This window comes from Semicossyphus pulcher, unplaced genomic scaffold, assembly GCF_022749685.1.
Source record: "Semicossyphus pulcher isolate SPU_LCO1_2020_fin unplaced genomic scaffold, fSemPul1.0.p SCAF_6, whole genome shotgun sequence".
NCBI classification, from domain to species: Eukaryota; Metazoa; Chordata; class Actinopteri; order Labriformes; family Labridae; genus Semicossyphus; species Semicossyphus pulcher.
Window position 1 is genome coordinate 31,227,929 of NW_027211737.1, and position 16,854 is coordinate 31,244,782.

A 16,854-nucleotide genomic window follows, 5' to 3' on the forward strand; every position below is an offset into this window, starting at 1 on the left:
TTCTGGAAGACAATTATTGTATATGTTGTGGTATCAAAATGTGACACCGTCAGTCAGACGTCTGGAGAGGAGTTACAGCTAGCTTCAGCGCCATGTTGGAAGCATGATCTTTCCAGTTCATGAGTATGATGATTGGTGGTTTCACGGTTTATCCGTGACAGGTGCAGCCCAACCTTGTTACGCTATGCGCCTCAGCCTTTCTGATCCTGGACTGGAAAACAATCGAGACTTTGCCGGCTTCATGTCAAATTGAAACATTAAATTACACCGCACATCAGATAAATAAGCAATATAAATCGATTTACGCCTTCGTGTAGGCTAGTGCGAGACTGAGATTAACATGTGGAGGATAATGTCGATAATCATGTTGCTGAGAAATAAGCCAAAAACATTTCTATTTGTTTTCTTGTGGAAAAAATACAGTTTTGGCATAACGAAGGACTTGAACTTAAATGCACAGCATGGTGGTTGTAAATTCTTTTATGTTGTGACTTCAGATTCTGGAAGACAATTATTGTCTATGTTGTGGTATCAAAATGTGACACCGTCAGTCAGACGTCTGGAGAGGAGTTACAGGCAACTTCAGCGCCATGTTGGAAGCATGATCTTTCCAGTTCATGAGTATGATGATTGGTGTTATCACGGTTTATCCGTGTCAGGTGCAGCCCTACCTTGTTACGCTATGCGCCTCAGCCTTTCTGATCCTGGACTGGAAAACAATTGTGACTTTATCATGTCAAATTTAAACATTACATTACATTACACCACACATCCGTTGAAGATGAAATATAAATCAATTTATGTTTTCATGTAGGATTGTCAGAGATTAAGAGCAACAAGTGGAGAATGATGTCGGTAAACATGTTGCTGAGAAATAAGCAAAACACATTTTTATTTGTTCTCTTGTGAAAGAAATACAGTTTTGGCATAACAAAGTACTTGATCTTAGTACAGATGCATTTTATCAAACACGTTCCATGAAGAATCACTTCTTAGTAACTCAAAAAGAAAAATAAGAATTTCATAGTTGATAAATTAAAAAATAAAATTAATATCCCGCAGACTGTCATTCGCTTTTAACTATAATATGCTCCATGATTCAACCGTAAATTGTGAATGTTTTTAAAGTTGTGTAATTTTTTATTTGTTATAAATTTTCGGTTTGAGAACAAAAATGATTTTACAAATATTTATTAGATTTAATTAATGTACGTTTTTACATTTAGGATTTTTAATTAATAAATATATTCTTTAAGCTACAATCCACGGTTATCCCACACTGTTGCATAGAAAGCGCTTGAATTATCGTCAAGTATCGCGAGACTTCTTTTGACTGACGTCACGGCACTCGAGATCTCTGCCATGCAAACAAAAATGGTGGCTCCCTGACCGTCCATGTGGCTTCAGAGACAGATAAAACCCATCATAACTTCATATTAACTTATTGAATATCGTTTAGATTTGACTGTTGACTCGGTGGTGAAGCTGCGAGCAGCTCTGCGAGGAACTAAACATGCAACACGACGACGTAAGTGTGATACAATCCTGTGAAGCTGCCAATGTGCTTCTAAGTCTACATGCTAACTTAGCTTGCCGGTTACTTACAAAAATGGGATAAATTTGAGTTATCCTTCATGTGCTCTGTAATGGGGAGACTATTAGCTAAATAGTTTATGTCCTCAATAACAACACGAATAGAAATGTGATGTTATAAGCGCATCTAAGACAAAGCTAGGTTTAATGTCAACGTGACGCCAGGCTCAGTTTTAAAAAATATCTGTTTCAACGTTTTATGACTTTTCTGCAAACATATGCAACTGTTCGGACCTGAATCTATAAACACATTGGTTGAATTATTCGGGAACTATATTTCGGCAGCTTGCCACCCATTATCACGTTTTGTTTAAGTACAATTTATTTGTAATATTTACAGTGATTAGACATAATTGTTTTATGCGGTCTTCCAAATCTTCCTTGAATGTCTCACTGATTTGATACTTTTTAAAGAAGTGTCCTTAAATTCATTAATAATTATGTCCACTATGAAAATGAGTCCACATCATAATGAAACTTACCAGGGCTCCTAATGAAGTTCAGTTGATGTTTGTAATGTGTTAAATCTGCTTCCTGCAGGTGATCTGGGACATTATAGGGAACAAACAGTTCTGCTCCTTCAAAGTCAAGTAAGTCTGAAACTTTACCTGCTTACTCATTCATTCAGTCATTCTGCACGAAAGATGTACAGTAGCTTAGAGATGAATGATGATTTACTTGCCGTTTGTACTTTAATGACACTATTGGTGTGTCATGACAGTATTGGTGTTATGCACTTAAACTTCTAACTGAAATAAGAGCGAGATGATGGAAATGACTGAAATCTGTCTGATGGTATGAAATAGAATAGACCCAAATAGAACAGTTTTATGTTACTTTGGTTCATTTCATATTTTATTCACATCTTTTGTCGTCCATCTCTGCAGGACGAAGAGTCAGAACTTCTGTCGTAATGAGTACAACATCACAGGGTTGTGTAACCGCTCGTCCTGCCCTCTGGCCAACAGTCAGTACGCCACCATCAGAGAGGAGAAAGGTGAAGAGTTCACACGTTCAACCTTTACAGCTGAAGACGTTTGATTTATATGTTGCATCAGATGGTTTCTGCACATTCAGGGCGATTTTCTTCTACCTAACTGTGCGAAACATCTTTATGCTAAGCTACGCTAACTAGCAGCTGGCTGTAGCTTCATATTTAGACATATTACATTCCAGACATGCAACAATATGAAATTGATCTGTTGTATTTTTAAAACACATTGTTGTGCCAGAAAACTTTTACCTTCATCTCTCTTTCGATAACACATTGTGTAATTGTTCTGTTTTTATACATGGATAATCAGAGTCAGATCATGACGGTTGTATTTTCCGTTGCAGGTCAGTGTTTCCTCTACATGAAGGTGATCGAGAGAGCCGCGTTTCCCGCCAAGATGTGGGAGAAGGTGAGCAGGAGGCTTTGTGTTGTCTCTGTTTATCATTTATTGAACAGATAATCGTGTTTCAGTTCGTCCACAGATGTTTTATAAACACACCAAAGTTTAAATTTAAGCTACAAAACATTCACATGAGCTGCTAGCAGTGAGACGTGTTAGCAGTTGACTCGGCAGGGTCAGGGAAGTAGTAGAACAATGTGTACAGTAGAGTTGTGTTTCTCATGTGTTCCTTCCCCGTGTGTGTGTGTGTGTGTGTGTGTTTGCAGGTGAAGCTCAGTAAGAACTACGAGAAAGCTCTGGAACAGATCGATGAGAACTTGATCTACTGGCCTCGATTCCTCCGACACAAATGCAAACAACGTTTCACCAAAATCACTCAGTACCTGATCCGCATGCGCAAACTGGTCCTCAAGAGACAGTGAGTACTTCTAATGTTCTACAACACACTAAAACGCACTAGAACACACTAGAACACACTACAGCAGACTATAACAGGCTACAGGAAGTGCACTGAGCAGGAGGAGTGCAGCTCTAATTCGATGACAAAGCCTTTCAGTTTGAACCTTTTCTACATCAGAATAAAGAGGGAAATTGTCTCAACACAAAAAAACTGTTGAGGATGTGTCGGGATGTTTGCTTCTCATCCTAAAATCTGCATGAACACGACTTCCTGCTCACAGCATCGGTGTGTCTGAGACTGTTTCTGTGTGTTGTCAGGAGGAAGTTGGTTCCTCTCAGCCGGAAGGTGGAGCAGAGAGAGAAGAGGAAAGAGGTGAGCGATCTCCACTCGTGGATTAAGTGGACGTTAACTCTTCACGTGATTCGAAGTCAGACATTAAAGGTGTATTATTAACTTTTGTGCTTGTAGGAGAAAGCTCTGATCGCCGCTCAGCTGGATAACGCCATCGAGAAGGAGCTGCTGGAGAGACTCAAACAGGGAACGGTACGACAAAATATCTTCATATGATGGTGCTGATGTTTTATGAGAAAACTGTTAAATTATAGGACAGATTTGGGCCTAAAATAAGGTGCAACATGTCCATTTATACAATGTTTTTTATAGATGGGCCTCTGCAGCCTGTGTACAACAAATAATCTGTTAAAGATACACACCCACCTTTATCAGTTTATTATTGCCAGAATTGAAAAAACAGAACAAAAATGACCAACAACAAATGAAAAGTGATATGTGTGAAAAGATTACGTTTAAACAACGTTGCATAACTAAATAAATGTAATCTCCAGTTGTTTTCATGGTCACAGTGAAAGGCAGAAAGAGTTTATCTGCCCTGTTTCTCCTCCCTCGGCCTGTATTTGCCAAAATACACCTCTGATGTTAGCATGCTAACTTGCTAAACATAAATGTTTACATGACGGACTGAGTGAAATGTTCTCATGTATTAAAGTAGATGATTCATATATTTTTTGTTTTCAGTACGGCGATGTCTACAACTTCCCGGTCCACGCCTTCGACAGAGCTCTGGAGCAGCAGGATGAAGAGAGCGAGTCTGAGGAGGAGGAGGAGGAGGAGGAGGAAGAGGACGACGAGGTGATGAAGGAGGCTTTATCATATCAAATGAAGCTCAAACACTGAAAACAAAGTGGTTTAGTTTATTTGTGTAGCTGCTGATGGAGAGTTAAGTTGTTGAACGTGTCTCCTCTCCGTCTGCAGGATGTCGGGCAGAGAGAATTTGTAGCAGAAGAAGAAGTGGAGGAGAGCGACCTGAGCGACTTCGAGGTAAATCATGTCACAGATGAGTAAACAATGCACGAGGTTCAGCGCTCTGCTTGCACGCATCAGTGCAGGCTGAAGGACACATGATGTCAGTTCAGTGTTGATGGTAAATGTAGTGGATTGATGCATAGTTCTCCTGCTCACTGAGCCGTGCAGGCAGTGCCTACATGTACCACGATGCATTGCATACGAACAGCCGCAGTATAACTTTTGCTTTGTTGCTGTTCTGCAGCTGTAAACTCTGGTCTGAATAAATATGGCTGAACCAAAACATTGTCATCCCTGCATACACATTTTTGTAGTTCCTAGTGTAGCTTCTCACATTTACATTAGAAGTGAAGATTTAAAAGAAATCTAAAATATTTTAAAATATAGTTTTAAGATTAAAACAGCTACAAAGTGTTTTGTGTTTGTTTCCTGTTTTTGTTTTAATATAAATGTTTTGTTTCTCCTCTCAGGACATGAACAAACTGAGGACGAGCAGCGATGAGGAGGAGCAGGACGAGGAGGAGGAGTCCAGTGAAGAAGAAGAAGAAGAGGAGGAGGAGGAGGAGATGGAGGTGGAGACGAAGACGAAGGCCTCCAGGTCAAAAGGAAAATCTCCGGCTAACGGCACGGCGGCGAGGAAGAAGCGAGCGTACGTGGAGATCGAGTACGAGCAGGAGACAGAGCCCGCCTCCAAGAGCAGAACAACGTAGTGATGTCACACACTCTGCAGCCAATCAGACTGTGAGCTGTGTGTGAGGTCAGAGGACTCTCTGTTAAGGACATGCCTCCTCCGTGATGAGACAAACAGGATCATAACAGTGTTAACTGTTTATATTTAACACTTCTTTTCTTAAACTGATGATGAACACTTCCTGTTAGAACAACAATAACAATATACATTGTTATAATATTACAAAAACAGGCCAAAGTATATAAATATTAGGCTCTACTCTGGATTGCTTTAGAGTAATTAAATATGATAAAAGGGGATCTTTCATTGGAACAGGAACTCAGTTTTGTAAGTGCTGTTTTTATGTTTTCTGTGGATATTTTTCTTCATTTACTTAAAAAATAAACAATTACTTTGAGGAGACGGTTGAGAGAAACCTTCCGATGAGAAAACGGAGGGACAGAAGTGTTCAAACCTGCTGCTGTCAAGCGGAAGATGTTTGTTTAAGGGTACGCGACAGATCTGACCTGGAATCAGGCGTTCTCTGATTAAACCACCAAAAGTGACTTTTTACTCCTTTTTCTGCTTAAAAACTTCTGTTATTTCTGTTTTTGTTAAATGTTAAAACACAAATATTCTTTGAAAAGTGAAAGTGAATGAATGTGTCAATAAATCAACTTTGGACAAAAACAGTTGCTTTCTTAATATCATGTATCTTCCTCAATAACAAGAGTAACTGTTAAAACGAGCTGCTTTGAAAGTGACCAATTTAGAAATAATCATCTGTCAATCACAGAGACAGACAGCCTTTCATACTCACACCTGCGGGCAATTTAGAGTCACCGATGAACCTAACGAGCATGTCTATGGACTGTGGGAGGAAGCCGGAGTACCCGGAGGGAACCCACGCATGCACGGGGAGAACATGCAGACTCCACACAGAAAGACCCGCTACGTCCAAACCGGGGCTCAAACCTTCTCGCTGAGAGGCGACAGCGCTAATTAATAGTTACTGTTGAGGCTTTAAAAGGTCCGTTTACTTTTAATCAAAAGAAATGGAACAGAGTAAACTAAGTATAGAAGCAGCTGCAAAGGCTGATCACTTTTTCACGTTGTTCTGTCTTTACTTCAGTAAGGAAAAGCTAACCTGGCAAAGGTAAAGAAAATCCAGCCACCAGTCTACCTGATACTCACTGATTAACGTGTTTATATTGTTTGTTAAAGCTCACAAAATCTGCAAAGTGTAAAAGCAAATGTGCAGTTTTAAGAGGCGTTATGTATGGAGGACGGAAGCTGCTAAAATAAAAAATAAATATAAAATAAAATGAATGCTATTAAATGTACCAAAAAAATATCAAGACAAGAAAAATAGTAAATAAAACAACAAATTTAAAAAAGTACATTTGATAAAAACATTAAAAAAAAACTTTTAGAATAATTTTGAGTAAAAAAATAAATAAATAAATTTGAAATAAATATAAATACACTTATATACAAATAAATTTTATAATGAAGAAATAAATGTTTTAATGAAGGTATAAATAAATATATTTTTTTAATTTATACAGATACGTAAAGAGGAAATTAGAAAATTCAATTTAAACTTATTTCAAATTTTATGAATAAATGAACGTCCCCTTTTTGGCCCTTTTTTGGTACATCAAATGGAGTATTAATATATACATTAAGTAGAGTAATCCGTCCGTCACAGTTCAGATCAGAATTATTTCTTGGCCAGGAATGAGCGTTAAGCATTGAAAGTACTGAACTGTTCAAAGTACTACAAATCTTAATTTATGAGAATTCATTTGGACTTTGGTGCAGATGAATTGTAAAGAACAAGAGCGCACACTCATCAGAGTATATACAGTATATATACTTTATTTACAAATAACTGAATCCCCACGGTCGAACAATGAAAGGTACAGCTGAAGAAAATAATTACAGATTTAGGATATAAATAGTCAAAGAATCATAAGAAGCATGTTTGTTACTTTAGCAGACAAAATCAACAGACAGAGAAAAGATGAAATGTACAGAGCATGTTACAGCCAGTGAGCGGGGATCAGACAGAATATGTCACTCGATTAATACACTCCAATTTTCTTAATTTAGCTGTAACAAATAGATCAATTTAAAAGCATTTACACTGCAGCAACACTGCCCCCTACTGTCCTGGAGCTGCGAGTCCGTCTTCTGTTGCGTTTAAGTACATTTTTAATATTTAGAAAAATTAAATGCTTGTGTTTTCCTTTGGCGAGGGAAGCTTAAGGCAACTCCTCCGGTTACGACTCTTGTGACACTTTGGTTCATGGAAACTTGTTAAAATCTAAAATCACACAAAGGGGAAACAGACGGTCTGTCTTAAACGTTTTTGTGTCCCCCAGCGAATTCAGCGTGCAGGTTACAAAGTGATGAAAGCAACAAGGTGTCTGAAAACCTGTGAGTCTGATGTGTGTTTTTACAGCGAGGGAGGGGCTTCATTCAGAAATCAAGCATCACAGTTGTAGAAGGCGGATGTCCACCGGTCAGAGGACAAAGAAGAGTTAAACCACACGGATCACTCCACATTCAGACAGAAGCGGACACAGTTTAAAAACCTGACTAGGTGTTGAAGCGGTCCAGGTGTCCTCACAAACTGCACTTCGGTTTTAACTGGATATGTACACAGGATCTCAGTGGAACCAGAATCTGAACCGGTGTCACAAAGGACGGGGAGATCGAAGTAAACCGGCCAGGAAAACAACTTTTTCAGCTGCCTCATTCAAAACCACGGCAAATGTACGGAAGCCCAGAGGAGACAAACGTCACTAACAAGTTTTCTGTTGAGCCAATAGTACACAAGAGAGTTAAATAATGTCAATCCAATCAATTATTTCTTATCTTAATACTTCAAAATATAAAGCAACTTATTTATCTTTAAAATGAATGACTAAGAGAAAATCACTCATGATCATGATTACAGGTTCGTGATTTAATCAGACTTGACATCCTATAACTGCTTTAGAACATTTGGATTCTGTATCTCATATCTGTGACTTTATATTGTTTATAAGCAGAAAAAACATTTTTTCCTCTCAATAATTACCATTTTCATCAAACAGAACAAAGAAAAAATTGTGGAGAAAACTTCATGTAGTTTAATGATTAAAAATATTAGTTTACTGAGAAAACAAAAACATGCATAAAAATGTATCGTAAAATTCAGTGTATTGGGTGCACTTTTAATACATTTTGTTTCATCTAAAGTGGGCTGCGTTATATGCTAGCATAATCCATCCTCACAACAATCAACGTTTCCGTAGGCTGAGCTCAACGACCGCACCGGGAGCTCGCAGGATTACAAACTCCGAAAACAGATGGTCGGCTGTAATTTGTGTGTTTTTAATGAGTTTCAATTGAAAATAAATTGCAATAGTGATGAAATATACACATTTTTATTAATAAATAGCTAAAGAAAACATTTTTCCATCCATCTGGATTTTACGGTTTATTTTGATTCATCAGAAAACCTGTTAGTGACATTTGCTGATTCTGGGACTCATTGGGACCAACAGACCTCGAGGGGATACATTTGTAAAATCTTTAAAATCCCCAAATTCTCCCTGAATTTAACCTTTTTAACTACATGTTATTATACAGTGCGTTTTCCCTGCTGGAGGGACACTGGATTTATCCTGAAAACTTGACATTAAGCGTAAATCTGAGGTTGAGAGAACGAGAAGAATCATATCAGGTCTTTATTTTTGTATTCGTCCACCTTTAAGATATTTAAAAAGTGTAAAATGTTTCATTGAGACTTACTGTGTTAATATTGTGAAGCTAGTTAGCGCTGGAATGCTTCATAAGGAACATAATTTACTGACTGATCCGGTCAGACTCGGAGCGCTACAGTCACGCTGAACACCATCAGTTAATTTTAGATGTAATCATGTGATTACTGACGGTTAGTGACAGCTGAAGAATTCAAAGCACATCATCTTATTAAGGATCTTGCATTCTGAGATGGACTGCACTTCGTTAATCGTTATAATGTTTCTTTAAGAGTGCAGTTTGTTGTGTTTTGTAACTCGTGCGCTGAAATGTTCTTTTAGCTTTCGACGTGATGATAAAATATTTGGTTTAGTTTCTAAAAGAAGTAAGACGTGCGGTGCCCTCACTGCAACAATTTAGCGATAAACAAGTAATCAAAGTATCTCATTCAAGTTAAGTGAAATCCCGGCCTAAAGCTTACAAGTCAACAAAATAAAACAAACCGTAATAAATTAAACGAATATGTCTCGCTTCCCTACTCGTGCCATTTTTCTTCCCTCAAAACGCACTTTACCCGATGGTTAAAAAAATGGCCACAAGGGGGAGCTGCGACACCGAAAATATACTGCGAATATATTTGGAAACACGTTAGACAAAAAAAAAAAAAAAAAAACATAAAAAAATCTAATAAAAATCTATCCTGAACTTGTGATCCACTGAAGGATCAGTAGTGACATTCTGGTTCAGGTTCGATTCTTCATCACCTTCATCAATCAGTTGCTTTGTCTCTCCACAAAGCAATCAAAGTCGCACTAAGCAGAGTTATTTAGTTAAAATATATTAGATCTGAAAGAAGGCAAAGTGTGGACATGCTGAAATGTTGGGTCTGGTGAGTTTGGGGTTCCTGTCCATTAATGTACTTGTTAGGGTCCCCTCGGCTTCTGGACCGAATCCTGGACCCAAGTAAGCCTGGGTCCAAATAATGTTCAGTCAAAGATTGTTGGGAAAAGTCTTTGGGTGCTAGTTTCTTTTTTGAATATGTATATGTATGTAGGATCAGAGTAGGGTTTACACAGGTCAGTTTCAGTCTAACATTTTGGTCCTGTGACGAGCTGTGATGTGTACGTTAGTGCTTTGCAAATAAAACGTCAGTCTGTTTTTTGTCACCTCTTTCCTATCGTTTATGTGAACCCTCCTTCCAGCTGGGATTGAAGGGGTACTTCATTGATATAGACATGGTCAGTAGACAGTTTGTTTGAAGCACACTTAAGCTTGGAGATCTTACAAGAGACATATTAAAGAAGAACTGTTCAATTTGAAGACTGTGAGCGACTTTAAGTGGGGTAAACTCCCAAATCCTGGATCCTAAAGTGTACGCAGAGCAACTGCAAATGAAAAGTTTGAATAGTCTTGACTAAGGCTCCTTCATAAACAACACGCAAGTATTATCAGAGGCTGAGTGGTTCAAAGCATGAGTAAAACTGATCCTCATGTTCAAAATCAGTGAAGTTCCCTTTAACCTGCATTCAAGGTGGTCTGGACTGTGGTCAAACAAGTAAAACTAATTAAACTCCAGGTGTGAATACAACTGGAACGCCCCCAGAGAGGCTTTTGCCCACAAGAACAACAGTTACAAAAGTCTTTGATCCACATGAACTACTGTGGAGTTAATGTGTCTCCTGATCCACGTTACTAACAAGGTGTAAGTGCAAACCTGTGAGCTGTTCATGTAGAGAATTCCAGAGGTGAGTTCTGATGTCCAGGCCGCTCTGTGCTAGAATTTATGGTTTAGAAGAATGAATTCTCTCCAGCTGATCAAACGATGGGACTTCACACACGAGTAAGACATGAAAAAGGCTATAAATCCAAAAGTTCAGATCAAAGGGTGAATGTCAGAACGGGTCAGTAGGACAATTTGGAATTAAAGCAAATCAGACAACGGAAAAATTTGGTCCAGACTTAAGATTGGAATTGGAGGTGGTCTTCCATTTGGAGGGTAGTCGTGTTTGAGCGGAGGCTCTGAATTTGGTCGTAGGAATGTCTGTTGGAACACGGGAACTTGGGGGCAAGCCGCATTTAAGGAAAGTGTTCAGATTTGGGCTGCGGGTTTGTCAAAATTCAAGCTTTGAGTCCAAATTTTCTCCAGGACATGCGTGTCCCATGAGATGTGGGAAGTAGATCTTTAAGGCCATGCCAACGGTGGTCCTATACTGGGTTTTAAAGGTCCTTCCTTTGGGCCGAGCGAGCCTGGATGTAGGCAGTCTCAATTTGAAGGGCAGTCCAGCTTGAGCCTAGGCTTTGGATCAGTCCATAGCAATGTCCCATTGGAGCTGGGGTTGAACCAAATGTGAGCCTTGTATCTATTTAACTTTTAGGCTTCTGGTGTTTTGCATTTGGGAAAGGATAGTCCAGATGTTGGTGACCCATGATTGACTCCAACTGATGGAGCTTGAGGCAGACAGGGTCCAGAGGGAAGCCCAGGAACAGGGTAGTCTGTTGATTGGGTTAGAGCCAGAGAACTCAGAACAGTCATCTTGGCCTACCTTTGAGTCGAGCATCCTTGGATGTAAGCTAAAGGTAGTCTCGACTTGGACAAAAGGTGGTCGATCTTAAGCCTAGGCAATGGATCTGTCCATTGAAATGTCCAGAGGTAGGAAACCCTTTTAGAAGTTTCGGCCTGTCCAGTTTTGAGCTGTGGGATGGTTCACATTTTAGCCTTGAATCTATATTTGTCTTTTGAGACGTGTGGGTGTGTTTCATTGAAGATGAGGGTAGTCCCATATTTAGACAACCCTTGCTTGACATGGTCCAACAACGCTCCAAATGTGGAAGAGATCAGGAGGTCAGGAGGGTAGTCAAATCATGGAAAAGAGTCTTCAGGTGCTGGGATGCTAGCTGTTAAATTGTGGACTCTTAATGTTCTGGATTGGCCAAGCTGTGGCACAAGCGTGCATGAATGTGGGCAGGATGAAGACGGGATTGTGGCAGAGTGGGGGAACAGGAATGAGATCCAGCGTGATCCAGGTGTTGACCAAGAGTGCTGGGCTTTATGCGGAGGGATTCATTTTGTGCAGAGTGATCCAGTTTAGGTCGAGGACGGGGGTTGTCCAACACTGCTCCAGATTTGAGACGGAATTTGAGATCTGGATAGATGAGAGTTGTGGTGCACGGTTCAGTGTCCTGATTTAACCTAAGTTGGTAAATGTTCCGTTGGATGAAGGATGGTTGAATCTTGTTTTGGGTCCTGAACGGAGGTCTGAACTTGATTTAACAGGTGGATTATGTTAAACGTAATCCAGCTAAATCCTGTTTGCTGCACTTTGGATAGGAGATGAATGTTAGTGCCGTGTGGAGAGGGGTTCTCTGTGTACGTGTCTGTCCATTCTGTCCGTCCGTCTCTTTGATGGGCCTGTAGTTTCTGTCTGTGGTTAGCAGCTGCAGCCTTCCTTTGCCGGCTGGCTGTCGGCATTAAGGCGGCCTCCTTGCGGTGCAGAAGGTTTGTGCTGGACTCCTGATTCGGCAGCGTTTAAGTCCAGACTGCCATCTTGGATGTTCTGGTAAATCCTCTTTGCGGCTTCCAGGAAGGCCTCTTCCACATTCTCTCCTCTGAAGACAAAGAGGAAGGACAAAGGATGGACACAGTGAGAAACAGAAACTGTGAAAAGTAGAACAATCTACCAAAACCAGCCGATTCAATGTAATGGACAGTTGATGAAAACTGTGTTTACGTACGTCTTAGCGCTGGCCTCTAGAAACAGCAAACCTAATAAACAACAGGAAGTAAACATCAAAACCAATTTTGTTTAAACATTTTTCACTCGAACGTGTAAAAACGTGTGAAATGTTACACAAACATAAAAACATTTCTCACCATTCTCTTCAGCGAACTGTTTGGCCTCCTCATACGTCACGTCTCGCTGAGCCTCCAGGTCGGCCTTGTTACCAATCAGAATGATTACCTGGAAACACACACATTTAGGAAACTGTAAAGGACAGGTCGTTTACGTTTGCTCTTTATTGTAATGTTGCACTTTCCACTTTGCTGCTGTAACACTGTAAATGTCCTCGTTGTGGGACCAATAAAGAATTATCTTATCTGCAGAAATCTTTATATTGCTTTGATTTTCTTTTGAACCAAATAATTTCCCTTTTTAAAAACATCCATACTTTAACTTCTCTATTACAGCAGAAAATTATATTATTTTCACGTATTCAATTCACTTCGGTAATTGTCAGTTATTTCTGGATTAATGGTGAAAAATGTCCCCAAAAGTTTGCGCTGTTGTATTTTTCCAAATTGACCTGTGAGTAAGTCGATGGGCTGATTTATTCATTTTAGACTGAGAAGCTATTTTAAACACTCAACTCCTGAATTCCTCTTTGACTTTAAGAGTCTTTGCCAGTACTGCCACGCCCCTTCTTTTTAGGACTGTCTCCTAATTCTCCAGTAATAGCTCGTTTTTGTAACACAGGAACGTTACCTGTGACCTGTGACCTTCTTTTTAACTGTAGCAAAGAGGGACTAAATGTGTGGCTTCCTCAGGTGTAGTTCTTGGTGCTAAGAAAGTCTCTGGGGATTTTACTTAACGTATTTATATACACAACAGATTTTAACTAAGTAATTTACCGGACAAACACAGTGTGATTGTTTGTGTGTGTTAACTCACTGTGTTTGGGTTGGTCAGGTTCCTGGCGTCTGTCAACCAGCTGCTCAAGTGATTATAAGTACTTCTCCTAAACACAAACAAAGAGACACAAGACACAAAAGCAGTTACGGTCCGATCAGACGCAGCACATTCTGCAGGCAGTGAAACGCGAGGCGCACCGCACTGCCTTTTATGTTGAAGCCTACGGTTAAAAAAAGAGCAGCTGTTGTTAAGGCAACCACCGAATCATTAGCTGTCATTAACCTAACCGTTATATTATAAACTGACAGAAGGCCCGCCTCTCCTTTTTTTTCAACTCGAGGCGCTCAGAGCATAATATATAAATATCATGTTACAATCATAAAGTGTGTTTACATATGATCTGCCCATCAGTACCTGGTGATGTCGTACACCATGAGGGCCCCGGCGGCCCCTCTGTAATACGACCTGGTGACGGCCCTGAAACGCTCCTGACCAGCCGTGTCCCAGATCTGCAGCTTCACCTTCTGACCGTGGACCTCCATGATCCTCGTCCCAAACTCCACCCCGATGGTGTGAGGACAGTCCGCCATGACTGCACGCATACACAAAGGAAACTTTATTATGAGAGGGGACATCAACACCGACACACAGATAAAGTTATTAATTTTAATATTCTTTTGGTCCATCTTTCTGCTTTATTGTCAACAATAGTTTTCACAATAAAAGCCAGCTGAAGCTCGCTCCAACCTGCACATTAGAATAGAATAAATAAATATAAACAATATTTAAACATACTGAATGCACTTCACATGTCCAATATGTGCAACTTCTCCAAACTATCAGAGATTATGATTTCACTTTTATAGCTTCTTTACAAAAGAAAAGGAAAAAAAATGTGTGCTGTGATAAGAAAATGTTTGACTGTTTGTTTTTATGGGAAAAGAAAGCGTTACAAGAGAAGTGGTGTACGACAATGTGATTAAGAGTAGGCGGAAGGGAAGAGGAAGCTGCCTATAAGGAAGTGAAAGGTTGATGACAGCAGCAGAAGCAGGAAGGACTCACATTTTTTCTCTGTGAACTGATGCAGCAGACATGACTTTCCTACGCCCATATCACCTGAAGAGAGAGATATGAAGTTAATGCATGAGGTCAGACTTAATTCTTGTCTACCGCTGCCCCATTTGGATATTTAGTTTGTGTAACTGTGCTGTGTTTGCTCCAAAATCCACCATTTAAAACCCTAAAGTCAGAGAGGAGCGAAGAGGAGGACTGCGAGCACCCTGGAAGTTCAGAGAAACTCTCTACACTCTGCTGCTTTGAGAGGCTTTAAAAGCAAATAACAGAAGCAGTCGGTCTGTAATGGACTGCTCATCCATGGAAAGTCTGCAAATCAATTTTCATAGAAAAAAAAAACTCGAGCCTCTCGCAGTCTGGGAAGGAGGAAATCAATTCAGAAACTGGTGGTGTGAAAATACTGCTAAGAAAAATACTGTACGGCTTCCAATTCCATACATAAGTATTTTGAAACATGGCCGCTATTCTTAATGACCAATATGTACAATGCACCTGACCAAAGTGCATCCACTAAAAGAGTTGTTGTTATTCAAAGTGTCTGACATCCATACAGAAAGGATCCCGACAGCGATTCAAGAGTAAGGTGTTTTTTTAAAACTAGAACCAGTTATTAATTACTCACATGAAAACCACCAGACTCCCTAAAGAAAAACAGTTATTTTAACTTGCAGTACAAACTTGCACATGAGGTCTACCATCGCCTCGATCAGCTAGTTTATTTTTGTTATTATGTGTTGTACAAATATTGTGTTGGATCTGAAATTACAATTGAAAACATCAAAGACACATAATAATACACACAAACTACAATGATGATGATTAGAACAATGATTAGAATTGTATCAGTGGAGTCTGGTGGCTTTAAATAGAACAACACAAAATCCAGCCGTCTGTAGTTTCATATATTTCTCATTTAGATATAGTGCCTAGGTTAAAAATAACTGAATGGCCTTTAAGTATGCTGTTTTGGAGTTATATACAAGAGATCAAACACTTAGTAGTTTACCAACAGATAATCTTATAGCATATCAGCTGTGGGCCATGAATTATTATGAGCATTTAAATGTCACAAAGAAGGAAGCAGTTTTTTATATTCTGATGTGTTTCTCAGAAGACATCTTGAATATTGAATGTTCTATATATTCCTTCTGACTCAATTTTGCAGTGATTAAATGTGACTAATATATTTACTGAAGTAAAGCGCTTGAATACAAATAGTGGTATGTGTACTTAAAGTATCTGGATCCTTCAAACATTGTAATCTGGTCACTTTTCCATGTACACACGCCTGTTTTTTTCCTTCTGTCAGTGTCTTAAATATCCCCGTGTCACTCACCGATAATGATATATTTGAAGATGTAGGAGTAGTTGTAAGGTGCGGCTGTCATCTTGATACTGTGAAGGCAAAAACACATGAAAAGAAACCTGATTTAAAAAACCGTTGACACATTTCGAGTCCAACAAGAGAGTTCACGCGCTGCGGAGTGTTTAAACTCAATCTGCCTCGGATTAATCATCTTTGCGGTTTAAACCGACCGAAAAGAAACCACTTAACTGGTCAACAAACAAAAGGAAGCAGTCGGCTAGGTTAACACATAGCTAAGCTAAACACCGAGCTCAGCTTTAGCATGAGCCGTTAAACACCGTGACAGTCATTCAGGATGGAAGCAGTCAACTTTAGCAGAAGTGTTAAACGCAATCAGCTGACTTCCTTCTCTCAGGAAACCATTGAATTCCTTCTCTTAGCTTAGCTCTGTAGCTAACCGGCTAACAGCTGCAGTTCTGTCTACGCCTTGCTAACATGCTAACAGCAGGAGGCCACTTTTATCAAGGCTCACAACAAAAACAATCAAATAATAAAGCAAACACACAGTATTTGTTAGAAATATAATTGTTTTACCTTCGGTTCGGGTTTCTATCTAACCTGTAAACTTGATTAAACTGCTGATTAGACTGATAGTTATCTTTGTTAGCTGGTTAGCCCGGTGATCCGTCAGAAAACCTTTCCCCTCTTCCGTG

At 39.6% G+C, this 16,854-nt stretch overlaps 2 protein-coding genes and 2 non-coding genes across 4 annotated transcripts; 3 read left to right on the forward strand and 1 right to left on the reverse strand.

The window, feature by feature from the left end:
- Positions 1-106: 106 nt before the first annotated feature.
- LOC138610999 (small nucleolar RNA U13) lies at positions 107-206 on the forward strand. The gene has a single exon (XR_011309593.1). It is a non-coding gene; the product is annotated as a small nucleolar RNA U13 (small nucleolar RNA).
- Positions 207-604: 398 nt separating this feature from the next.
- Positions 605-704, forward strand: LOC138611001 (small nucleolar RNA U13). Its single transcript, XR_011309594.1, has one exon. It is a non-coding gene; the product is annotated as a small nucleolar RNA U13 (small nucleolar RNA).
- Positions 705-1,377: 673 nt separating this feature from the next.
- On the forward strand, positions 1,378-5,528 carry mak16 (MAK16 homolog (S. cerevisiae)). Its single transcript, XM_069683432.1, has 10 exons — positions 1,378-1,528; positions 2,134-2,183; positions 2,481-2,590; positions 2,932-2,996; positions 3,254-3,405; positions 3,705-3,759; positions 3,856-3,930; positions 4,423-4,536; positions 4,660-4,725; positions 5,181-5,528. The coding sequence occupies exons 1-10, from the start codon at positions 1,514-1,516 to the stop codon at positions 5,418-5,420; spliced, it is 942 nt and encodes a 313-aa protein (XP_069539533.1). The 5' UTR covers positions 1,378-1,513; the 3' UTR covers positions 5,421-5,528.
- A 1,727-nt stretch (positions 5,529-7,255) lies between these two features.
- On the reverse strand, positions 7,256-16,842 carry LOC138610096 (ras-related protein Rab-14-like). The gene is made up of 8 exons (XM_069682789.1): positions 16,736-16,842; positions 16,172-16,230; positions 14,824-14,877; positions 14,176-14,353; positions 13,801-13,867; positions 13,005-13,092; positions 12,866-12,896; positions 7,256-12,739 (listed from the first exon to the last, which is right to left on the reverse strand). Exons 2-8 carry the CDS (start codon positions 16,221-16,223, stop codon positions 12,562-12,564), a joined length of 648 nt encoding a protein of 215 aa, XP_069538890.1. The 5' UTR covers positions 16,224-16,230; positions 16,736-16,842; the 3' UTR covers positions 7,256-12,561.
- Between the last annotated feature and the right edge of the window lie 12 nt (positions 16,843-16,854).